The sequence below is a fragment of the Streptopelia decaocto genome, assembly GCF_964273445.1.
Source record: "Streptopelia decaocto genome assembly, chromosome: 1".
Lineage (NCBI taxonomy): Eukaryota > Metazoa > Chordata > Aves > Columbiformes > Columbidae > Streptopelia > Streptopelia decaocto.
Window position 1 is genome coordinate 122,452,931 of NC_138663.1, and position 25,657 is coordinate 122,478,587.

Below are 25,657 nucleotides of genomic sequence, written 5' to 3' on the forward strand. Positions count from 1 at the left end.
ACAAAGGACACATTTAGTAAAAGAGTCCATTTCAATTTAATCTAAGGATTAATTACAAGAAGTTACTGTCTGTGTCTTAATCTCTGTGTGGACAACACTAGTGAAATTTCTTGGTACAGTTAAAACTGTCAAGGGCTTTATTTGAATTCCCCTTCTGGAGGAGAGAAAAAAAAAAGAGACCCTTTCAACATCTTATCTTTGAGAGGAATTGTGTTTAAACACAGCTAAATGTTGTATGTACTTCAGTGCAGTGGTAATGAGTAACAGATTAGTGACCCTTAAGACTTGTGAACCCCTGAAAGCCTTATACCTTCTAAGGAAAACCGGGTCTCTATACAGCTCTCTCTTATTGGTAGAGATAACTTCTATGCCTGTCTATAGTGAGTACATTTAGGGAAGACCCTCACTGCAAGAAAGGTGAGGTGCTGGAGAGAGTTCAGAGAAGGGCAATGAAGCTGGTGAGGGGCCTGAAGCACAAGTCTGATGAGGAGCGTTTGAGGGAACTGGGGCTGTTCAGCCTGGAGAAAAGGAGGCTGAGGAGAGACCTTATCACTCTCTGCAAGTACTTGAGGTTGTAGTATGAAGGGTGTTGGTCTCCCAGGTAGTGACTGACAGGATGAGAGGAAATGGCCTCAAGTTGCACCAGGAGAGGTTTAGATTAGATATTAGAAAAAATTTCTTCACGGAAAGGGCTGTGAAGCACGGGAACAGGCTGCCCAGGGAATTGTGGAGTCACCATCCCTGGAGGTGTTTAAAAGGCATTTAGATGAGGTTCTTAGGGACATGGTTTAGTGTTAGAGTTAGGTTATGGTTGGACTCAATGATCTTGAGAGTCTCTTCCAACCAAGATGATTCTCTGATTCTATGGTAGTGTAATTTTTTCCGTGCTCTAAAGACATCTTTCTTAAGAAGAAAACCTGTGATCCAGTGTGCTATGGGACTTTGCCTATCACAGAGGCAGTATACACGTCTGAGCTGATCGAACAAATTTGGCTCCAGTATTAAAGCAAAGCTGTCTTACTTAGTTACGAGTCTTCTCCTTTGCCAAGTATTACTTCCTTGAAGGTTTATTCTGTCTTCCAGACCTTGAGTGGTTTAAAACTTGAACATGATGTAAAATACACTTTCACTTGCAGAATTTATTTTTAATCTCTCTTTTTAGCCATTCTTTTGTAAAAGTAATGAACATTTTCCTCATTTAAGCAGATGCAATTTTTTTGTGTTAAGGTGAATATAGTTTTGATAGTAAACTTCAATACAAAAGTAATAGAAGATATTGAAAAACAATGAACTTGTAGTGCATTAATAAGCTACTGTAATAACTTATTATAGTCCTAAATGCATGTGAACGAACTTGGATTTATTTATTTTTTTATTTACTGAACTCTTCCCTGATTATTTAAATAGATATCTGAAATAGTTACCTGTCAATGTCTGGGTCAGAAAGATTGAACATAAATGGTTGTTTGTTTAAACTAGGTCACCTAAAAGGAGACGATCAAGATCTGGCTCCCGATCTCGAAGGTCACGTCATCGTCGATCTCGATCTCGGTCCAGGGATAGACGCCGACACTCTCCTAAGTCTCGGTCACAAGAAAGACGTGAACGAGAGAGGGAGAGAGAACGCAGGTCAAAAGGCCTTCCTCAGATAAAGTCAGAAACTGTTAGTGGTAAGTTTATGCTTTCTCTTTACTGTTGTGTAGCTCTGCAAATTCCCATAATACCATTTTTCGGATGCTCAGCATCTTCTTGGTTCATACATGGAATTTTTTTGTCTTTGTCCAGTATTTTCTTTAATGAATTTTAAGAGTCCTGTGTAGTTGAAGATATTATGGTACATACCGTACCTATGTAAAATGGAATACTAAGAAGACAGTTATTTTAGCAAAAATGTAAATGTCAAAGAAATACACTTCTTGTATCTATTAGACTTTTTCTTAAATTTAATTTTGACATGTGTACTTACCGTCAGTGTATGGTATCTGCTTAGAATATCCCAGAAGACAGTTCTTAACTTGATGTGTGGTGGGTTTTTTTGTTGTTGTTGGGTTTTTTGGTTCCTTTTTCTTGTGTTTAATGCTATTTCATGTGGGTTCCAAGACTCATCCAAACAGAATAAAACTATACTGTGATTTATTTTCTGAACTGTTGTAAAGCTGGTAAGAATTAAATTCACCACACATCCTTGTACTTCCTTTAGTCATAGTAGACAATTTGATATTTTTGGAATATCTCCAAGTCAGAAATATTTTGGCTGTAAAATGAGGGAAGAAAAAGCTGAAACACCGTGTTTTTCTTTTCCTTCCTTCAAGACATATAAGGTAAAGCAGATTGAGCACCAAGTAGTTGAGCACATTATTACAATTTTTTTAATGATTCAATGTTGTGTGTCTCTCAAACCTGGAGGGGAGCTTTGACCTGGAAAACACACAGTCTGATGTTCAGATTTCTGAAATAATCCTGGCTTTGCCTCTGTTTATAGACAAAATGTAGTAGTTGTCTTCTGAGTGTTCCTGGGGAATGTGGAATCCTTTCTGGAGTCATCAAGTAAAATGAGAACGTTCTTTTTTATGTAAGAGGAATAAAAACTGGAGAGTTTTATCTCGCTAAAACCTTGTGAATTACAATACCATTAGTTTAAAAGGACTGCAAAGACATAGTAGCTGTTCATTAAAAGCTTATTGGCAGTGGTGCAAGATACACTTTTCCCAACATCTCTCCCAGATCCTGTCACACAATGCTTTTTAGGTTTGCAGTTTTATATCACTTAGTGGGGAAAACATAGATGAGTGTGTTTTACTACCTTGAAGCATGAAGCAAGATAAGCACGTTGGTTACACATTCCTGAAAGAAAAATCTTGTGTCAATTTTTCACTTAACTGTAGAAAAAAAGTCATTGGGTAGGTTACTAAAGATGTCAAAAGTTTGGTTGCTCATTGTAGTTGAATTGTTCCCACATTCTGGAGGGAAATCTTGCCAGTGGTGGGTGTATCACCATAAACACGATCATCAGAAGTTGCAGGTCACTTCAATATTAAGTTAAATAGAGAGCTTCTTAGTGGGGGCATTCTAACAACAATTCCGATGTAGTTGCTGTGGTTAAATGTTAACACAGCTCCAGGTGGGCAAGAAAAAGAGATTTCTGTCAAAAACCTCTAATTAATAAAATATTAATTGTAATATTGGCTGGTTTTTTCATTTCAATAACTGACTTTTAAAATAACTATTTTGACATTCTGGCCAGTGAAACGTGTATTTCCAAGTGCTCTTACAATCTGCATTAAATCTTTGTAGTTTGTAGTACTACGCTTTGGGTAGGACAACTTGACAAAAGGACAACTCAACAGGACGTTGGAAGTCTTTTGGAGGAGTTTGGGCCAATTGAATCAATAAATGTAAGTATAAATGGTGCTGTGTAAGCTACTTTGATATGTCCTGGTTACAAAAAGACTTTTCAAACTGTTTTAAGACAGCTTTATTGTTGATACATTGAGAAGAGTCAAGAGCTCTGATTTCCTACATGATTGTGTTTTCTAGCTTGTAAACTCAATTCATTGGCTGCTTTGTAGAAATACAAGAAGGTAGTTGCTTTAGTTTCTTGCAGTTTAAAAATGCTGTTGGGGTAGTACAGAAGATTATCCCATTTTTATAAAAGTCGTGGTTTGGAGAGAATTGAACAAGAAAGGGCTGTTGAGATGGGTACAGAATTTCATGCTATACTACTGACTTCCTTCTCTGCTCCATTTTATGTGGACTCTCAGCACATGTTCTTGTCACTTTTGCTTGTTTCTCTTCTGTCATTTTGGTCGTAAACATGGATAACTATTATTGCACTGTTGTATTTAAGGATATTTTTCTATACAAATGACAGCTCTTCCAGTAGCTATAAAATTTAATTTAAACAAGCAAACAAAAATAAGTGACTGTAATTTTCTTCCTATTCCCAAATTTTGTAAAACAAGATAAATTTTTTTCTCAAATGCATTACGAAGAATCAAAATTATTACAAAACTGCAAATAAAACAGAACATGGAGGTGCAGCTGGTTGCTTATTGTATATGGAATGAAGTGAGATATTAGAGTGTCTTGTTTCTTCTAACAAAGTAACTAATTGCCAGACCACAACATTTACATGAATACTACTGTTTAACGGTTTTAAAAGATTAAATATACAACAGTTGTCCGTATTGTCACACAGAACAAAGTTTAAAACTTTCCACATAAGAAGTTGCTTTTCATTTGCTAGAAATTTATATTTCCAGAAGATACTGGCTAAATATACCTCTCAACTAACATTCCCTTTCATGCTACCATAGTCCTTTTTGAAACACTTGCTGATGTTACAGCGTACTATAATTGAAGACTTGTGTGTTGTTCATTACTTTGTTAATGTGCCAACAAAACCTTTTTTTTTTTTTTTTTTTTTAATACAAACAGATGATACCGCCTAGAGGATGTGCCTATATTGTAATGGTTCACAGACAAGATGCTTACCGTGCCCTGCAAAAACTGAGCCGAGGAAACTTCAAAGTCAATCAGAAATCTATAAAGGTACTTCTTGGAACATGTCAAGCTGTTCTAAAGTTACTGTAATCACCGTAATCCCTTTTCATCTATTCTAGGCTTTGGGGCATTTTAGACTTTTATGTATTCTGGATATGGTATTCTGTTAATTTATGCGAATGGACCACTATTTACTTGATGTATTCTTCCTGTTTTGTAATGTGACTAGTGGGACTTGTATCTGTTTCCTTGGAAGATTGCCAATAATTGTCTATTTAACCACCTAAAATGGTGTCCTTTTAGTCACTACAGTGGACTGTAACTATGTTTTTCTTGTTGCTGGCTATTTGTCTTTTATTAGAATATTATATATTCTAATCCTACAAAAAGTACTAATAAGTAAAGTAGAACACATTCATTAGTGAAGTTCTTCCTTTTGAAGAACATTGTATTAGACCGTGACACTGTCTTCTGAAGGGAAACAGAATTAATTTTAGTCATGGGAGAACATTTGAAGAAAATGCCTTTATATATTTTCATTTATTTATTATTTAGATTTATACATAATTTATTTATATTTTTACATTTATACATTTTTATTTTGTGCAAGAGTCAAACCAAGAAATAAGAACTAAGTCTGCTTTAAAAACCTCTCTTATTTCATAGTTTTGTAACTAACCTATTTTTCCCACTATTACAGTATTCTTTTTGCCTTTTAGCCTTAAGTGGTAATGTTGTTTTTGAGAAGTAAATATTGAATCCATTAAAGTGGAAACATTTTACTGACTACATGTATTTTTGTTTCCCCTAAGATTGCATGGGCTTTGAATAAAGGAATAAAGCCAGATTATAAGCAGTATTGGGATGTAGAATTAGGTGTTACTTACATACCATGGGACAAAGTAAAACCTGAAGATCTTGAAAGTTTCTGTGAGGGAGGAATGTTGGACAACGAAACTCTTTGTCCAGGTAAAGTATTGCTACATCTTTAGATGCTTGTAAAAAAATTCTCCTTTGTGCTGGTGTGCTGAAGTTGGTGTGGCTGACTTTCATGACTCTGAGGTGCACATAAAATCCTTGAAATGGCTGAGAAGTGTATCATGTACAACCTGTAGACTGGAGGGAGTTTGGAAGCCATTAAGGACAGTCCCTCATTAGGAATTGTGCAGCTGTGTTATGAGAGGCTGGGCTAAAAATGCACGTGGTTACCAGGTGACCTGTCAGCTGCACTGGTGTTTGCCCTTGATGGCAACACATGATGAAAGTGTGTTGTGTCCCAGAGCCAGCCTGGTCCTCCACCGCTTGTTTGTGTGAGGCACCACTAGCAAAGGAGCCTGACTGAGGAGTACTTGAGTAGCAGCAGAGCAGACAGCAACTTTGTAATTTCTAGAAAAAGTGCCTATAGTTTTCTCACTTGCGACATTTTCAGTTCCCTTAGCAAGTCTTGCATTTATAAGGACCTAATAGGATTCTTGTTATTTTGTATGCAAACAGTGAAAATATCAGGTTACTATGGTTATATTAAGAAAATGATACCTATTATAATCAGCAGCTTCAAATCAGTATAAAGTTGCTAGTGTGCTGGCCATTATGATTTTAAAAGTAATATTAAAGGAATGCAGTACTTAACAATTGAAATACCCTTAGGTTCTTTGAACCAGTACTCTAAGCTGTTGGTTTTAATCATTGTGTGATGTGCTTGTGTATTAGTAGTTATTGACACATTATTTCAGGGTTTTGTCTTTCCAATTTGCCTTAAGTAGGTGGTGGCTATTTTAAATGGTAGTATCTCTTCCTGATAAAAACACAAAAATAAATAGAGTGTGCATTTGAAACAAAAAGTCTAACGAATGATAAACATAACCTAAGTGTGTTCCAGTCTTCTCAGTGCTTTTCTCCTTCCCACAGTGCTTCTTAACTGATCCCTTTTTTCTCCTTAGCTCTCTTTTCCCAGCAATTTCTGACAAACAATAGGAGCCATATTTCTTCTGTAAATAGAGTTTGAAGCTATGTTTGATGTTTCCCTTAATTTGCTTCTATTCTTCATTGTTATATTCTCCTTTTCCTTGTTCAAGACTTGAAAATGTTGTTTTTTCACAAATGACTTCTCAAAGTAGTGAAAAATCTGATGCCTTCTTGCTTGAGAGCAATAGAATTAGTCTGTTGAAAGCTTGTCCCAAAACAACCTCACTGTTTTTGTTACAGATAATGTGTTTCAGAGTCCTGGGCATGGATAAATGCCATCAGTGAAAAAGAAAGCTGTTGAATGACTAATCAAAGGAATAAATTTACTGCTATGTAGTAGAGATTTGCTGTACTGTGTTTAAAGTAATTTTAAAATTTTATTGTCAGAAATACATTTAAATGCGTCTTATCTCTGTACTTCTCATCTGAATATTTTCAGTTACATCATTTTTGTAAACATCAGAAAGCATGGTCATTTTACATGGCAGTCCTTGACTACTTGTCCACTTCTGCTGAGCTGATACATATATGTTTGGGGTTCTTTTGTTTAGAGTGGAAGGGGATTCCCAAGAAGTCTGAAAATGAAGTAGCTCAAAACGGAGGTGCAGAAGCTACACATAATGAACCAGTGTCACCTATACCTAAAGCTTTACCTGTTCCAATTCCTGTTCCCATGCCTGCACCAATAACAGTACCTCCTCCACAGGTGAGAGTTGCTTCTCATTTGCTCTGGATATTTAAACAAAAACTTACTTTAAATAATAATTGAGTTTGGCAATAGGTAAGTTAACGGGGAGGAGGAAATACGATGAACGGTAACTAGTTGATTTTTTGTATGTGTGTCTGTCATGTTGTTGTTCTGGGTTAAAAATGCTCTTGTTAGCAGACTGGCTATACTGTTGATTTATGAAGATAACTTTGCTGTGCCATAGATCAAGTATGCACCTGAAGTCCATTATTTGAGCTTCTTCATGGAAAAGAGCAATACAGTCTCGTAGAACAACTTTTTTTTTTTTTTTTCCTGCTAAGCCACAGTGGCAATGGAAGACTCTGAAAAAAAAAAAAAAAAAAAAAAACAACAAACCACCCATTATGGTTTGGAGCATGTTTTGCGCGCAGGAAGAGCAGAGTGTCTGGTTTGATTTCCATGAAAAGGGATGTAGTTTGCATGTACCAGAACAGCCCAGGGAACTGAGTCAGCATGTGGTTAGTGGGAACGATGGCAGATTTACTCCAAAACCTCGTTGCTGCTCTAATGCTAATGTAGGCAGAGTGTATGTGTGTCTGCCAGATCTTTATTTGAAGTATTTGTAGAACTGTACTGCTAATACCTGTTCTCCCAGGCCCAGATGAATTACTGCAGTAGATTCTTTTTATTAATGGGCTGAATTGCATCCTCTTAGTTTTATGATTGCCTTTTCTTTCTTTTTCTGGTTTCCTAATTAATTTTCCTCACTGTTGGCTTTAATAAGCTATAGACCTTCTAAAATATGCATATTGCTTTCATGTTTGTCCATATTGTGTATACTCTCTTTGAACAGCCTTTGGGAATTTAATATAACACTTTTCATACTCTTCTTTTGTTGTTATAATGGTTCTTTAGTCAAAGCTTATGTTGTGTGTTCACTCATTAAAAGAACACTCTGAAATTTTACCATTAGTTTAAGTAGCATGTTATAATAATTATTCCCTCCAGTGTTTTATAATCTGTTTTCTTTTAGCTTTACATACTGGCAGATGTGGTACTACTTTTACAGTAATAGTTTCTTCCTTGTCACTGTTAAAATAGTAGCATATCTTCTTCCAAATAGGAGGAAGTGCAAATAAAACTATTTTGCGTCTTGAGAAAATGTGATTTATTAACTACAATATGGCAGACACTCAGAAAAGATCAAGAACTCAGATTGTTTGAAGACATATATCATTTAGCCAGTTATGTGATTTGAGAATATAGCATATTTAATTTTGTGTTGTTTTGACACAGAATTCCTGAAATTCTGTAAGGTGTTAGTAGTAAATGAACATGTAAGTCAAATTTCTAATTTCAGAGAGTTTTAGTAACCGTTAACTGTATTAAATAATAGTGATTTTGTTTATTTTCCTTAAATCTTTGCTGAAAAAGGAAGTGTAAAGAAAAAACCAACCAGATTCAGAATATGTTGAGTGTGCTGATTGCTTGTCTCTGCCTCATCAGCTTCAGATTTTTACTATAGCAAAGAAGCTTTTATCTTCACAAATTCAGGCCAGGATCAGAGAACTGTATTAAGTCATTATCTTTGGTTTTACTATGAACTTTTTTTTATGCTTACACTTGACCAATACGGTTGTTTTCCCTGGCCATAAAATTACAATAGTTTAATAGTTTGTAAATAGTTCTTAAAATTTACAAATTAAGTTCAGGTGTGATGATGTTAGTGATGGTAGTAGTAAAAGTAACATGTTTTGTAATATGCAAATGTGACTGAATACCTAAAGGAAAAAACTCATTATATTCCACTTTCTTTGTAGAGTACCACTGCTTTTTAATTAGCTGATGCTTTTTTGTCCTGTGATTCAAGCAGAACTGCTTTCATTTGTATTTGTCTTTAGTGTTTGGGATTGTAAGAGGTGGGGAGTAGCTGGGTAGCTGCTCATGCTGTCTAGCCTGCAATGGGCATCAGTACAGTGATACCAGGATGCTCTGGCTGGCTGACTGCTCCTGTGTTAGCCATGGAAAACCGCTGTCCAGCCTTTTCCCTCTGACTGGAGAAGCAGCTTGAATGTGTGTGGTATGGCAGAACAGGCTTTATAAATACAGCTTTGATTGTGTGATTCCCATAACATACTCTCTCTTTTCTCACTTCTTGACCTTCTGTTTTGTTGGGCTTTCTCTTCCGTGTTGGTGCTAGTTTTGCTGCATCGCTACCTAGATTTGCTGTTTATGATCAGATTACCTAAGTAATATTGTTCTTGTCTGGTATTCCTGGATGTGGTTACTTACGCACTGTTTGCCTCACAAGGGAGATCCTTTTCCCCATAAGATCCCCAGTGCTCCTTTCTGGTTATCCATGAAGTTTGGCTGTTGTTCACAAAGCATGCTGTAAACCACCCACAAAATCCAGCCATCCCTCATGCCACTGTCTGTAACTTATCAGCTTCTCAGATTGTTACCTGTCATGTCTGGCAGTTTCTCATGCTGTGTCCAGTAGCTTCTCATGGCCATAACGCCCTTTGTCTTGAAGCTTAACTTAGGTCAGGGCCTCATCAGCCCCTTTGTGATCTGCTCACAATCCTAACAATCCCATGCGTAAAGGTAGGATGGGAAGAAGCTGCGCCACTGCTTTCTCTGTTAAAACCTGAATGGGCCTTCTGTGCTGCCCCCTCTGCGTGGGCTGGACATGTAGGGATGGAGCCCTGCTCTACCGGACATGACCTGTGTGCAGTGTAACTAACTGCAAACTGACCTCCTGTTACTGCCAGGACCCTTGAATGCAACCTTTATGTAGAAAGGCACTTCAGATCTATAATGTCCTTCTAAGAGTGATAGCCTGCGTAGCTAAGTCTGGTTCTTTGGCCTCAGTAGTGCGCACAGCATCTTCTCAGGCACAGGGACCGGAGTTGTTGGCAAGATAGATGGAATATTTGTGTTGTATTGTGTTGTGCTACTGGAGTAAGCCCTTTTCTCGCCTATAGATTGAGATCTCTGAGGTCTTGCTGAATCTGGTCCCACTCCTGCAGGTCTGAGTAATGCACCTCAGTGGTCTGCTCTGAGGGTAGGTCTGTGTTAATTTTTAAGTCATATTGCAGTGTCCAAGACCAACTTAAGTCTGTTTCCTGGTTATTGAGAGTCAGTTTCAGTTAATAGCACTTGTGTAGTGATACTGCTTGTGTTGCTTATTCGTTGAGGAAGTTTGGGGCAATTGGTGCTCCATTCTCCTGGCAAAGTTTGGTGTTACCCTACCAAAACTGCCATTCTTTTACCGTGAACCATGGCTCCGGCTTTGCCAAGGCTATACATTGAAGTCCAGGAGCGTTGCTGTGACCACCCTTTCTCTATATTTCCCACTGCAACCCAGAGTCCCTTTTCTTCATTTAATGGGATTTCAGCCAGAAGCCATAGTCCAAGTTGAGTGTATACCTCCTAAATTTGCTGATGTATTTCTCAATCCTACATGCTCCTTCTCCCTCTAACTAGATGTGGGAGTTGTGCATTGGTCCAATATCTATCCCATACCCTTCCTATTGAAAATGGCAGTCTTCCTGCTGGTGCACTTAAATATATATTTACTTGACTTGGTAGGTGCACCGTGCTCCTTTAGTTCACAGGGCAAATGATTCTCCTTCAAGTGTCAATCTGATAGGTGTGCACTAAGAAATATTTGTACCTGGACACAGGCCAGACCCCAAGAAGTGTTCGTTGAAATGCACCGGGTAGTCTGCATTACAGCTATTGAGAAGTGAGTTATTCCATTTTCCAATGTTGCTGGTAAAATATGAGGTTTCCCTAATATTGGTCTCCCCATTAATAAAAGGTCTTCCCAGTAGCATTTTTTGTTATTTTGTTTCATCCAAGTCATTAGCCATTATTTTGAAACTGTTCACCTGTTCTCTGTGTTTGGTATCTCTCAGTGTTTATTAGCCATTGGTTCCATCTCTTTAACATACAGAGAAACTTAACACTTTAAATTGTATTTTAAATTAGATGTTTTGACATTTATGTGCGGATTTTTATGGCTTTCCTTTTTTCTTTCTGCTTAAAGGGAAGGTTTTAATGTGTTACTTACAACTATGCATTAGGTTAACTTTTTAGAAAAAAATTAAATACAGCAGTTAAGCTTGGATAATTAGGTATGAATATCCTCTAATACATACCTAAACCATCTTCCTTTGATGTTCCTCCTACTTCCATCATAAGATTTTACTATTCTTCTCAAGCCATTGTGTACACATGCTTCATCCACGGTTTTCACAGGTTTTAACTACTTAAGGACTGACAGCATTCAGCAAGTTTCCCCTCTTTTATAAACCTTTTAGCCTTCTCGATATCCCTCCACAATTCCTTCTGCTACATACACACTGTACATTAACACTTGCTTCACAAAAGATTATTGCAGTCAGCAGGTCCGTCACTTTGTCTAGCTAATTTTGTCATTGTGATTTGAAGGAATGCCCTGCAAAACAAACAAAAATACCTACCAAATTAGGTTGCTGTGGTTTTGGAGTACTTTTTCTAAAGCTTAAACTGTGATTAATGGCAGCACATCTAGTGTTACTCCAGGTTAATGTTCATCTAGGTAGTCTTGGCCTTATATGGTGCTCTTAGATATGCTTTACCTGTGCACTGTTGGCCTTGCAAGGTCCTAGTCCCCAGGAGGTCCCCAGTGCCTCCTTTCTGCTTCTCACTGAAGTCTGGCTGTTGTTCACATAACACCCCCTTAACCACCTGCAGAATCCAGCCATCCCTCATGGTGCCATCTATAACATGTCAGCTTCGCACATTGTTACCTGTCCTGTCTGGCAATTTCTCATGTCACATCCAGTGGTTTCTCACATCCTGCTCAGTTAGCTGAACTTCAGGCCAGGACTTAATCAGCAGGTTGTTATAAAGCAATAAATAAGCAATTTAAAACTTAACAATAAACAGGGGTGGTCTACGCTAAAGCGTAATGAATTAAAGCCTATTGTAATTAATTTTTCTTAAAATCTAATAGTACAAGTTTTAATGTGACTCAGCTCACTAACCTGGCCATTGGTAGAGAACTTGGAACAGAACTTTGAAATCGTATCAGGTGCTTGGCAGCTTTAGTATCTTCTCCAGGTTTAAGGAGAGTATTTTTCTTAGTTTGGTTTAGTGCCACTTCTTTCAGTGCTGAGAATAAAAGAGTAAAGGCTTTTCCTTCTTTACTCTAGAAATAAAAGAGGAGTTATGAAGGGTCGTAGTGTAGTAGTTCTGAAGCTTTGATGGTCATGGAGGTGTCAGTTACGGTCACTTGAGTACACAGCTCTTCCTTGCTTTAATAAATCAATTTTAAATGCAGAACATATCTTGATTAGACTTTTTTCCTTTTGATTCCCACACATTTAATGTAGTTTTTATAGTAAGCTCATAAATATGAGTCTAGGGAACTTGATATAATAATAAAAAATAAATTAATAAGGAAACAATAGTCACTCTAAGATAATGTACAAATTCAGGCAGCAAAAATGAAAAAATAAAAGGTTTTTTAATTGCTCCGAAGTTGTGTGCATTATAGTGTATCATGCTGAATGGTAAAATTAATTCCAGCTGCTGTGTAAAAGGTATTTTTAGATATACCAGCTACCAGCATGCATTAATATTGATTTACCACAGAGATTTTTTTTTTCTTTAAGAACAAAGACAAGATCAATGTCGATGTTTTAAGCTGTAGGACTTTTTTGGCTGCTAATTAGATCAATTATGTAAATCACCTTGTTGCAGAGTAATTTAAGCTAGCTTATATCTTCTTGTTTTGATGGACAAAGAAGACAGCAGTCCACAGCTGAACAAGAAATAGCTCAACATTCAGTCTTGAGATAACACATTTTTCCCCTTCCTTTTTTCTTAGGTTCCACCACATCCATCAGGTCCTCCTGTGGTTGGTGCGCTCCAGCCACCTGCTTTCACAGCACCTTTAGGAATCCCACCTCCTGGGTTTGCTCCTGGAGTGCCACCACCGCCGCCACCTCCATTTTTACGACCTGGTTTCAACCCGATGCATTTACCCCCAGGTATATGTATATAATTTTAGGAATACTAAGTCCTTTTTTTTAAACTATATAGCAAATAAAAGCATCTGCCATATAAACTGCACAAGTATGTTTTGGTAAAGTGATGCTCAGTGTTGATGTCTACCTTTTCATAGGATTTCTTCCTCCTGGACCACCACCACCTATAACTCCTCCAGTATCAGTTCCTCACACTCCAGCAGTAAACATCCCAAATTGTAAGTGTTTAAATCTTGGGCAGGCGGCAATGGAAGGAAGGTATTGTGCAAGCAGAAAAGCTGACTTTTTTGTAATATGTCAATGCGTTGTTTCTTAGCTACAGCAACTGGTGTAAGTGAAGACACTACAAAAGATTCATCCGTAGGAAATCCCATCCCAACAGTGGTTTCTGGATCCAGGGGGAATGCTGAAACTACCAATAATTCCAAAATATATGCGACTGTTCCACCTCCCGTAGCACCTACTAATGTACCTGCTCCTGTCACCCAAGGTGTTCCACTTCTTGGTAAGTTCATTTTTGTATAAATTCTTCGGTTTATTGTTCCCTGAATTTAAAAATACGATTTTGACTTTACTGCTTACTCACAGTTCATGAGAAAGTAAAGCAGATTTTCCTAACTTTTTGAAATTTATGCCCTTGTGTTGGCTTTTAGATAATTTTTAGTGGCTTGATTTTGCACAGAAGGAGCGGTAATATTTATTATCGAACGTCTGTTTTCTGAAGAAACAAAAAAGCTGTAACATTTATGTTACAAATTCAGGACAGAATGAAATGCTGTCTACTTCTAACAAATTGACATTTATACCATATAGAAAATGAACTTACAACATCTATATGACATGAACGATGTTTTAGACTCAACTATTACATATACAAAATCAACTTAGAAACAGTAATTTTTTTAGCATTTTTTAAATCTGTGAAAATATCGTCTGCTTTTTATGTATGGAATAAAGTATTTTAATAATTTTTAAAAGCTTTTATTCAGCCCTGCAGTATTACAAGTTTTGAAACTTTTAAAACAATATGTTAACCTTATTTAAATATTACAAAATGGTATTTTGACTATAGCAGAACCAAGCTAACTTTCAGTATCTCACATAATTTCACTATATGATATGAACTTGGTCAGATTTTTAAAGAGAGTGGTGTATACTGTTTAATGTTACAGAGGTCTACTAGATATTTATTTTACAGTGGCCTTTTATGGGTCAACGTCAAAAATATACTCAAGAGATTTGATTCCTACAAATTTTAATGAGATTATTACGTTTATGGGATTTCAGACCTCTGAGAGCCTAACAAGTGAATGAAAAATATAATTGTGGTTTAGGATGTTTCTGCCCAGAACTTTACAGTGTACACTGAAAAAAGCACAACTGTTTGTCTCCCTGAGAGCTCACTGCTCTGTTGGATTTGATGGCTAGATTTTCCAGCTGTGACTAGTGATTTTTGGATCCTTCATGTTCGGAATTCAAAATAAGACCCTTTTAAAAGGCGTTTTTCAAAAACTTTAAAGTTGCTTCTCTCTGAGTTTCACTCTGCTTTGTAAAAGCTGCGAAAGCAGATATGCAAAACCAGCAGGTAATTGTTTTAGAGTATCTTGGACACTTGGCAAACAGAGAAAAGCTTAAAAAAATTTGCACTGACAATTTTGTAATGATAGGATTATCAGACTATACATTTAAGACAATCACATCTTAATGATGAAGTTACACTTTTTGTAATTGCAACACGGTATTACTAGAGTTTTGAAGTTTCATGGTGCTATGTGTTTTATGGCATAACTTGAACTTTTTATTCCAAGCCTTTGGGATGTATTGAGTTACTCTCTGAAGGTTGCTGTATTGCTATACACATGAGACAAACATTTTACAAAATAAAGATCGGAGTGAAGTAAATGATATACCCACATTAGGACAGTAGCTTATCTGAAGATCAAAAACTTGTCTTTGTTTTTTTATTAACTTGTTTACTGACTAGTTGAGGCAGGTAAAGTTGTCCATGTGGTCAGAGTGACTCCTCCAATGTTCTGTCTCATCTACAACAGGATAGCAGAGTTTTTTCTTTTTGTTAGATTGCATGTGTGAGCTTACGGAGTTAGACCTGAAGTAATAGCTTAGAGATTTATGTGTTTACCTAAGTAATAACATCTTATGTTGATGAGTGTCTTACTTCAAGAAGAAGTTATTTATAATCAAGGAATTATGTGAAGTCCTTCCATCCTGACATTTTGGAGTTAAGGGGGACTGTTCACAATATGATACAAGAAAACTAGAAGAAACAGATTATAATATTTTACACGATTAAAGATAAAAGATTAATATAAATTGTCTTTGCTTTGAAAACTTTTCACTAAGTAAACAGAAACTCTCTTCGTAAGATCACTTTGATTCACTTATCAATTGAGCTTAGCTCAGTGTGTGGGAGTCCAAATCTGGTCTCTCCTTAGGCTGGAAGGAAAACACGAAAGGGGTGATGTTTTCCAGCACTCATGCTGATGTAGATGGCAAAGAAGTGTCCCTTGAAGTCTTGCCCTCCCCAGCCTCCAAGCTGAAGAGCTGGACAGGCTGCATCATCATTCCTTCCTTTTCATTCTGTGTGTCAGGTTTTGCTCCTAGGGAAATGAAAGCCTGGGAGATGGAGTGTGCCAGGGTTTCACCACGTGTGCGAACATGAGATGCAATCTACGTATGCATCCTGGTCCCAGAGCCCACAACTACTTGTAGGCTTACAGTTTAAACGTAGCCTTAGAGTGACCTAGTCTTGTACTGGTCAGAGGCAAATGAACTGGACAAAGTAAATGAGTGGGTACGGCATCGACCCTCAGTTAGCCATGGGCAAGTGCAGACGAGGGAAACCAAATGCTTCAGATTAAAGGACCTCATGGCTTAGCCATTTGAATAAATGACTGTGTGACTGGTTTCTCACAAAGTCCTCAAACTGCTCATTAAACATTCCCATCGTGTGGCTCTCCAAGCTGAGATAAGAAGTTGGAAGAAAGATTTGTGTGACAGCATCATGAAGTATGTCATGAGGACTCTGCTTGGGGAAATAGGGATGAAGGGGGTTGATTAGCGTAACATGAAGAATGAAGAAATGTTCTTCGGATATTTGGGCAGGATAGAAGAACTTACTTCAGCAGGCTGAATTCAAGGAATGAAGATTGCTCTGGAGAGACTGTCATAGAAATCTAAACCTAACCTTGCTTGAGAACACCTTATGTAATCTGTACAAGCACCAGGAGCGCTTTTCTGATTTTTGTAACTTCAAAATGAAGTTTATCTGTTCAGTTTTTATATGGAAGATCTGTTACAAAGTAATTCTAAATGGATTGTTGTAAGATTTCATATGCTTTCTTAGTAATGTACGTTACATTCTGTTTCATCTCCACTAATTTCATTTGTTCCTCCAATGCAATTCTTTCACCACTTCCAACAACAACATTGTTTGTGCTTCAGAGGCGTGATCCCTTGTGGACATTGTGTCTGAATTTTTTGTACCTATTTCTAAAAACCACCCTCAGATTGTTCTGATTTAGTTGTTTCCTTGATCATATTTGCTGCTGTTAAAGGTTCTTGTTCTTAATATGAACAAGACTATCCAGACTGTAACTGGTTTTGAGAGTGTGTGCTCATATGTCATTTTTAAATGGTCTGCAAAGCAGATATTTTTAGACTCCTTTTACCTGTGCATATTGCAGAAAGTGACAGACTTTTAAATCATTTTTGATTTGCCAACTTGTTCTTAGTGTTGAGCAAATGCTGTAATTTGGACCAGTAATAAACTGCTGTTGCAGATGCTGTGTTTTGATTATTCAGATTCTGTGATCTATTATCTTGATTAAATACACCATATTGCAGTTTGTAGGTTCCGGTCTAGTGCTCTTTTTACCAAAACTCTTACAATGATAATTACATATTATCAAATATTAATTATACTGTAGTTCTTATCGAACTTCGTATTCATTTCCTGTTAATGCATGCTGAATTATTCTTTTCTCCCTTGATGGTTTATTCTTAAGTAGCTATGTGGTCTTTTTTATAATTTAATGCAGATTACAAAGACACACTAAGATATTCTCTGAGCTCATCAGAGTCTTACTCTATTATAAAGTGATACTGCCTTCAGAGGAAGGATGAGCTTTTTAATTAATACAGGGTATGAACAACGATAAGCCTAATACATTTCCAGATTTCTTGTGATAGCCCATTTTAAAAGCACAACAAACACTGCATGTTTGCTAATTATATATATATGACTGTTGCTTTCATAATACTACGGAAGGAGAATTTGGAGGTAAGGGAACATGTGCTCTCAAGCAGCATTCCTGGAATTCAGTTTTGCCTTGATGATTCCCTTGACTCAGATCAGTTTAGTGTTTGTGTTACCAAGCAGGAATTTCAGAAGTCTTAATACCAATAACCAGTACTGTACACATAATGTAGTTTGACTCTAATCCTGTTTAAGCATCTTACATGAATAAGAGCGAGCTCCTGCTGGCTTCAGTGGTGGACGCTGACTACCCTGAAAAATGTTGGTATTTACCGCAAGTTATTTAAGCTGTGAATCAATATTTAGGCTCTTAAGTTTAGGCTTCTTTCTTTACAGTCTTGGCCTGGTCTAAAGGATTCTGTATCCAACTCCAGAAAAAGACACAAGATTTACAACATTGTCCATCTTTCAAGAATTTCTTGCTAGCATTTAATGTTCTAGTTTTAAGATGCAACATTCCCCACTGGAGAATTAATGTGACATGCTAAATGTTGCAGAACATCAGCATCAAACTCAAAGAGTAAACCTTGAGCCTGTTCTGCTGAATATTAAGCTTCTGGCTTCTTATTCTCATATATATTTCCGTACGATTTGCAAAGGAGGTGCATCAGAAGCAGGATTGCTGTGTCAGAAAAATCACCATTCCTGGCTTTCCTGTATTGGGACAGCTGAGAGGTAATTCAATGGATCATAAGAGACATTGTAACCACCTATTGAGCAGAGTTCAGTTAAAAAAGAGGAAATAAAATCAGATGCCATGCTTCTCAGTTATGTCAGCATTTGTAACACTGATAATTACCACGAGGGAACATGGGATTTGTCCAGCTAGAAGAGAAGATAATCAGAAATGGAATTACAGCGGTACAGAAATCTGGCTTTTTCCCTAATTTATCAAAATAGTAAGGACGGCTCCTGTGACATCTCTGGATATAAGACACTTCAGGACAGCTCTAGTATTTTGGGCTATGTCTTACGAGTAAAGTGAAATTATGAAACTTTTGACACTGTGTGGTTGTTCTTGCACCTCTGAAACAACACTGATGGCTGGCGATATGTGTCTTCCTAGTGCACTTGAGTCTGCATTCATCATAGTAAACACTCTTTGCAAGTTCCGAGGACCTTTCAATATGCATCACTGGTAAAGGCCACACATAAAAATAAGTTGTGAAAGCAATCTATATTTCTACACATTTGAACAGAATAGGTGTAAGATCTGAGGATTGCATCTCCAGTGTTAAAAGCAGTGTCTAGTAATAAAAGCCACGTCTTGGCCATGTTATGCAGAATAAGCAGCTGATGAAAGGGGTGGTTGTATGTCATACCTATAAGCAAGAAGACAAGGGTAGCTGCTACAAAACAGCTTACAGTTATGAACAGACGAATAAAATACAGGCTGGGGCCGATAAATTCCGTCACTCGTCTGCACAGGTATGAGATGGTTATTAAATCACTTTATTGTTTCTCTAGGAGCTGTAGTACTTCAAGTTTGACAAAATATTTAAATTTTATATACTGTATTTCTCTATGTAAGGCAACAAAGGGCTGTAAAATTTTTTAGACATGGCACGTGCAATCTGTACCACTAATTTTACTGAGCATTTTTGATAAGCTTGGACGTGTTCCTGGACAGCTCTTTAAGAGTAAATTTTTAATTGGTGCCTGATTTGGCAGCACAGCAGGGAAACTCTTAATAGTTCTTTCTACAGTGTACTTCACCCTCAAAATTTGGGCTGATTTAAAAGAAGAGTTCAGTTACCCTGCTAATGCAGTCCAGATTGAAAGAGAAGGAGTTTCAGATACCATTATGCTACTTCTGTGCTGCATTTTCTGTAGAAGTAAGGTTGAGAAACTAAATTACTTGTACTCGTTAAATTAAAAAAACCCTCTTCACACTTGCCTCATGTTCATGCTGTTGTAACCCACATCTATGCTGCTGCTATAGAGCAGAATCATATGTTTGTCCTCTTCAGCTCATTAGATCTCAGTTACTCTTTTCTCCTTATTTTATATCTCCTGTGGAAGAATTTACTTATCAACAAAAATATCCCCAAACCTCAGAGTTCAGCAAAATAATGTTCTTGGAAGGCATCATTAGCCATATGTCTCTTTCATCAGATCTGTAGTACCAAGTCATGGGAGGAGTTCAGACTGGGTGCTTACAGCCTTGGTTGTGAACAAGAGGATGGGGAGGGCTGTGTGTTTTAAAATTAAAATGGGAAACAAAACAAAACGCTGTTGCTGCTGGAACATTTGTTTCAAAGAGTGTGACCTGTCAAGGCATGTCTTAGAAGTGACTGCTGGGAGGGGAAGGTAAGATGATGCCATGGACTGGAAGAACATTCACATCTTTGTTACCCGACTTCTCCTGACCAGCAAAGGATAATTTCCTTCTAAGATGAATATAAAGAACACTCAGATAAAAAGGTTTTGTTAGAGATGTTCGAAGCATAAGAAGTGGTTTGGTGAAAGGGCAACATGTTCTTCAGAAGGCTCAGACATATTTGGGATAGAAATGCTAAATAAATCGGGGGGAGGAAGAGGGAAGCTACGCTGGCTGAAGGTTATCTGGGCTGTCTGCTCCACCATGCTCATTAAGCTGAAATCAAAGTGCAGCTTTCACTGATGACACTGGCCAAGTATTTAATGCCAGTGTGAATTTCCATAGCTATTTCACATTCTAGTTTTACCCGTGGGAGGAGTTACAAAATTTTACATAACCTGCATTCTTCCATTTTTATTAATATCTGTGGAAATAAAACATTATTTATAGTCCCAACAAATCTATAAAGGAACGCAAGATGGATTAGGAGGGATTGGTGCTTGTTCTGCTGGCAGCTGTTGATGCCTTTAAATGTCAGTTTCGGTGTTTGAAAAACAACACATTCTTTCTCAGATATGGAGCTTATTTTCAGGTAAACAACAGAGCAGATCCAGTATAAATGCTGCAGAGCCCATGAGACAGTGGCATTAGTAGCTCAAACAAAAGGAGGCACACAAAATAAGCTGGCACACGCTTACTGCTGCGGTGTCCTCTGGAGCTCGGGAATCCTCCATTTTGGCTCGTGTTGATGTCAACAAGCTTTGGGCTGAGCTTTCTCAAAATGTGTTTGGAGAGTAAGGGTTTTTTAATCTCTTACGGAGACCATACTAAAACAAGAGTCCAGGAATAGAAATGCGAAATAGTTGGTATTTGGTATGTGCTATAAAGGATGGGAAACCGTATTTTATAAAATCCAGAAGTTACCTCTTGCATTTCCTTTTAGTTTACATTGCAAGGTTTGTTTTACTAAAATTAAACATTGAAATGTCCCTTTTCTCTGGAAGGGTAAACTGAATTCTCTGCTATCTCCTGCCCCAGCCCTGTCCCTTTCCCTCCATCACTGACCGTATCTGCAGTCTCTTCCGCACATGAAAAATCTTGTTGATGACCCAGTTCAAATCTCAGGCATTTTAGCCAGATACAATTTTGCTGATGTTTCTAATGGAGGAAGAATGTTTTAAAGGTAACGAGGAGGTGAGCTGTCTTTAATTAGAAGCCTGGGAAGCATAACCTATTGGGAAGGTGTTTCATCAGCAGTTGACGAAGCAAAGCACTGAGCTGGGGATCCGGAAGGGTTGACCTGCCAAATAGCAAGGGCTTCTTCACAAAAGGAAGCTTATAGGTTAAGTTATTAGTTACTACCATTGCAATATTAATTATTTCTATCACAACACAAACTTCTGTTTGAAGACAACGTTCTCTTTACAGTATGTAAACCAGCACAGGAGGCTTTGCAGGTTGCTCTCCCCTCCCCTGTGCCACGCCCCCTCCCCCCCCCAACTTTGGTGTTACTCTTTTCACGAGATAATTTCAGAATTTTTGCAATTATGAAAGTGCTTTTTTGTTCTCCTTACTGCCGGCCTCTGATTTTACTTTGCGTGTGTTTCTCTGTTTCAGGCACTCAAGGGGTTGCGCCACCCCCGCCAGCCCCTGTTGTTGGGTTGCAGACCCCATCCACTGGCCTCTTGGGTGCCCGGCCTGGTTTGATACCGCTCCAGCGACCGCCCGGAATGCCGCCCCCTCCTCTGCAGCGGTTCCCCTTGATGCCCCCGCGACACATGCCTCCCCACATGATGCACAGAGGGCCCCCACCAGGGCCAGGGGGCTTTGGGATGCCACCCCCCCACGGAATGAAAACCCCCTTCCCACCGCCGGGTCACTTTGTGAGACCTGGGGGGATGCCGGGAAGCGGGGGGCAAGGCGGACCCGAGGAAAACAGAGATGGGAGGCAGTTTAGGAACGACAGGCAGACGTTCACGTCTAACAGAGACCAGGAAAGGTTTGGAAGGAGATCTTTTGGAAATCGGGTAGAAAACGATCGCGAGCGCTACGGTAACCGCAACGAGGAAAGAGATCACGAGCGAGGTGGTAATCGTGACAGGCGAGACTGGGGACGAAGAAGCCCCGAGCGCGACAGACACAGAGACTTGGAGGACAGGAACAGGCGGTCCAGTGGCCACCGAGACAGAGAGAGAGATTCGCGGGACAGGGAATCTCGTAGAGACAAGGAAGAAAACCGAGGAAAGGAGAAATCGGAGGTGACAGACAGGGCAGATGGCGACAAAAACCATGAATCTCATAGCGGCAAAGTGGAAGACGCAGACATTGTTTCTGAACTTGCTGCGGGAGAGTCTGAACCTACAGGTGCAAAACCCGTGGAAGAGTTACCATCCGAGGCTACCTCATCTGTGGAACACGCGGAGAAGGATCTGGGCTCAGTGGCGGAGGCTCCTCGCTAGAGACTGGACGTTGTCGAAAGGCGACAGTGACATTTGTTGGAGTGTAGAGCTTTAGAGTTGTACAGTCTGCTGTATCATATTTGCTTCTGCTTATATCACAGCCCCGCAGTAGTTGGTGGGGAATTGTAAGCAATTTGATTGCTTCCCTTCTATTTAAAATAGCCACAACATAACATGAGATACTGAAGATATGATTAAAATATTACTCATTTTTGCTGTAACTTTTTTAAAGTTTTGACTTTAAAAAGTTTACAAATCAGAAGTAGAAGTGCTTTCTATTTTTTTTTTAATTTAAGAAAAGGTAACGGTGAAAGCTCCTCAAAACAATAGGGATGTGTTTTTAATAAACTCTATTTTCGTAACAAACTTTAACGTGTGCTATTCTTCCTACACTGCACTGAAGTGGAAAAGGAGTGTTCAACATCTTAAAGTTGGAACTGTTAATGCTGTACTGGAGTCTAAATTAGACTGTTTTGTTTATATTTGTTAAAGAGAAATACATCTGTTTGTGTAGCTATTCACAGAAGCAATTTTTTATTTGTAACTCATCTTGGTTTTTAGATTGCTGCATTTTAATGATCTACTTGACCATACTAGGTAAAAGTTAGTGGTTTTAAAATGTTAATTGAAGAGTTAACTGTTTAGTGTTTGCAATGCAATCCACTTTTTTTTCTTTATGTTTTTTTTCCTTTTCCCCCTCTCCAACTGGTTCTGCGGTCAATGTTGCCCTAACTGCCTTTTTTAAAAATGGACACCTTCAGCCATAATTGGTCTGCTCTGCTTGTGATGTTATAACAGTACCGTGTGCGGTGGCTCAGGAGCACACCAGTTCAGCATCTCTTGTACCTGTTATTCCTTGATGCTTTTTGGAAAGCGGGGAGAAAGAGAAATCAAAGACACCAAAAGACAATGTAAAATGCTGACCTATTTTTAATGGGGCTGTGAAAAGGGAGGTGGGAGGACGCACAAGGATTTTTAAATGCTGCCTCTTCAGCCACACAAGCCTGGGCTGCTGCGGTTGTCTGTGTTGATGTCTTACCTCCTGTAATCCTGCAAGAGGTAGGTGTCACATTTTTACTGTTGTACCTACGGGACTGATGGACAAAGAATGAATTTGCTTGTATTTACGTAAGTTTTACCATCTCTTCTCCATATCACTTAAGTAATTTCGTCAGATTTTAAGAGGACAAATACTAATCGGCCCTTCAGGCACAAACAATGTTAAAAGGCAGCTGTGCCGTGGTGAGCAGAGCCTAAGCCCTCACAGTTCTGCCCTGAAACAGGCTCCTCCATCAGCCACACTTAAGCATGTTAAACTTGAGAAGCCTAGTGGAAAAATTGTATGAATCCTGTGCATATTTATTTTTTTTTTTCCTTGATATAGATGTGTTCTACTTTTAAAGTTGCTTTTCTTCCCCTTGAAGGGCAGCTGATTGCATACATCAGTGCTTTTTCATAGCTGCTCTGCAGCAGAGGGATTTTTCTTTCTGGGCGAGGGAGAGGGGTGGGAAAGCAAACGTGGAGTTATGAACTGGGGAGAGGACATATATTTTTATGTTCTTGCAATAGCAGAATAAAGAGAGAAAAAAAAATTGTTTACATACTGTAGTGAACTCAGCTTCCATGTGTTAAAACTTGTGTCCTTAATGTTTGTTTCATGCTGGGCTAGCAGAACTAACTTTTCATACAGAGCCAGACTTTTACATCTTATGTTTAAAACTTGTCTTAGTAAAAACTGCCATAATTCTGTAAGGAAAGAGGATTTTTTTAAATTAATACACGTTCAGTAAAAGGTTTGAAGACAAGACTGAAAGAGACAGAAGACTTTTCTGTTCACACAAATGCCACCTCACATTCTCACTGTTTCCCTTTCTAGGAAATGGAAATCAAAACCTTGGACATGCTTTGTAGAAGTTTTGTAATGCCTTCTGAAGCAGTAATTGTATAGTGAACCTGCTGGGGATGCATCTTTACAGCATCACCAGTGTAACTGCATCCTACCCTTGTACAACTACCAAACTTCCAGCTTTAGAAGAAGACAAGCCAGCAATTTGTACTGAAAGATTAACTAGCCTAGTGCAAGCATCCATTACTCATAATGTATTACAGCATTAGTAGTTACTACCTGGGTTACTGAGCCTCTGCCTGCCAGCTGCAATAATTTGTTCATACATAAACTGAGCATTAAGTGCATGTCCTTCAGTACAGCATTGACTCCTAGGCTAGTGTACTATGAGGTATGTAACCCAGCAAGAGAAAACAGGCTTGGAAATAACGATCTAGACATACTGGGCTTTCAAAGCCACAAAGTTCAGCACAGAGAAAGGCTGGAAAGGAGGCAACAGAGCTGCTGGCACTTGCATTCCACAACAGCTCCTACAGTTGTCAAGGACTTGCTAGTTTCCCCACTCTGGGGAAGGGGAGATGACAACAGTCCTATGAAGTTCAGGAACACAAAGAATGATGGTGGTATTTGCGGGTCTTCTGCATCCCCTGATGCTTGAGCAGGAGCTGAAGGGTGGAGTTACTACCTTAATTCTGCTGCAGCAGCTGAATGAGAACATAGACTAATCCCCTGGAAGAGGTACAGGTGGGTATAAACTGTACACACACTTGCTTGCCACCTGCAATGAATTTCAGAAGTGCTTTTGCAATATTCTCACTATACTACCAGAAGCCATTCCATCTGTAACATGCTACAACCAATTACTACCATGAATATCTCTTATGTACCAGATAAAGGAATGTTGATACAAGTCTTCATTAAAGGTAATAATTTTCTCAATTAAAAAACTTGGAAATCTGTGTTTAAGAGGTACATACAAGAAAATAATGAAAGTTGGCACTAGTATATAGTGATTACACATCTGAAAAAGCTCTATTAAATTAAATACAGAACTTCTGGCTATGTATATCCTTCTTAAAGAAAGACCTATTCCACACAGCTTGAAGAAAGAAGTTCTCTTCAACGCACCCAGACTTTCACTGCCCCCCAGGCCTCACCTCTCACTGATGGGAGCTGCCTGCACCTGCCAAACAACCCAGCCCACATAGCCAGCAGGCAAGGCACAAGGACACATGTTGGAACCAGATCATTTATATGCTCAAGGCTTCCCCACCACACACACATCCCTTGCATCCACGTGCAAGCGTCACACGTGCCACACACTACTACACTTTACAGCAAGAAGGTATTTCTGCAAAGCAGTAATTATCCTTGGGTACGTCAAATCCCTGCCTCTAACACACAGAAGGGGTCAGGTTATTTCCACAGAACATGGGATTCTGTCACACAAAACCACACAAAAATGCAAATAAAAAACACTGACAGAGCTCTGGTCTCAGTCCTTCCAGGGTTACTAGCTGGAAGCAACTTGTTGGATGTCTAGATAATTAACCACTGACAGG

At 38.5% G+C, this 25,657-nt stretch overlaps 1 protein-coding gene across 3 annotated transcripts in view; it reads left to right on the forward strand.

Annotated features, from left to right (window-relative positions):
- Positions 1-25,558, forward strand: part of SCAF4 (SR-related CTD associated factor 4) — a 49,232-nt gene extending 23,674 nt beyond the window's left edge. For all 3 annotated transcript variants that reach the window (XM_082043640.1, XM_082043641.1, XM_082043642.1), the window contains 9 exons: positions 1,480-1,670; positions 3,295-3,395; positions 4,438-4,551; positions 5,316-5,472; positions 7,020-7,174; positions 13,035-13,197; positions 13,332-13,412; positions 13,511-13,699; positions 21,408-25,558. In XM_082043640.1, the coding sequence (XP_081899766.1) occupies positions 1,480-1,670; positions 3,295-3,395; positions 4,438-4,551; positions 5,316-5,472; positions 7,020-7,174; positions 13,035-13,197; positions 13,332-13,412; positions 13,511-13,699; positions 21,408-22,249 (1,993 nt within the window). In that variant the 3' untranslated portion in view covers positions 22,250-25,558. The remainder of the gene's footprint in view (positions 1-1,479; positions 1,671-3,294; positions 3,396-4,437; positions 4,552-5,315; positions 5,473-7,019; positions 7,175-13,034; positions 13,198-13,331; positions 13,413-13,510; positions 13,700-21,407) is intronic.
- Positions 25,559-25,657: the final 99 nt, after the last annotated feature.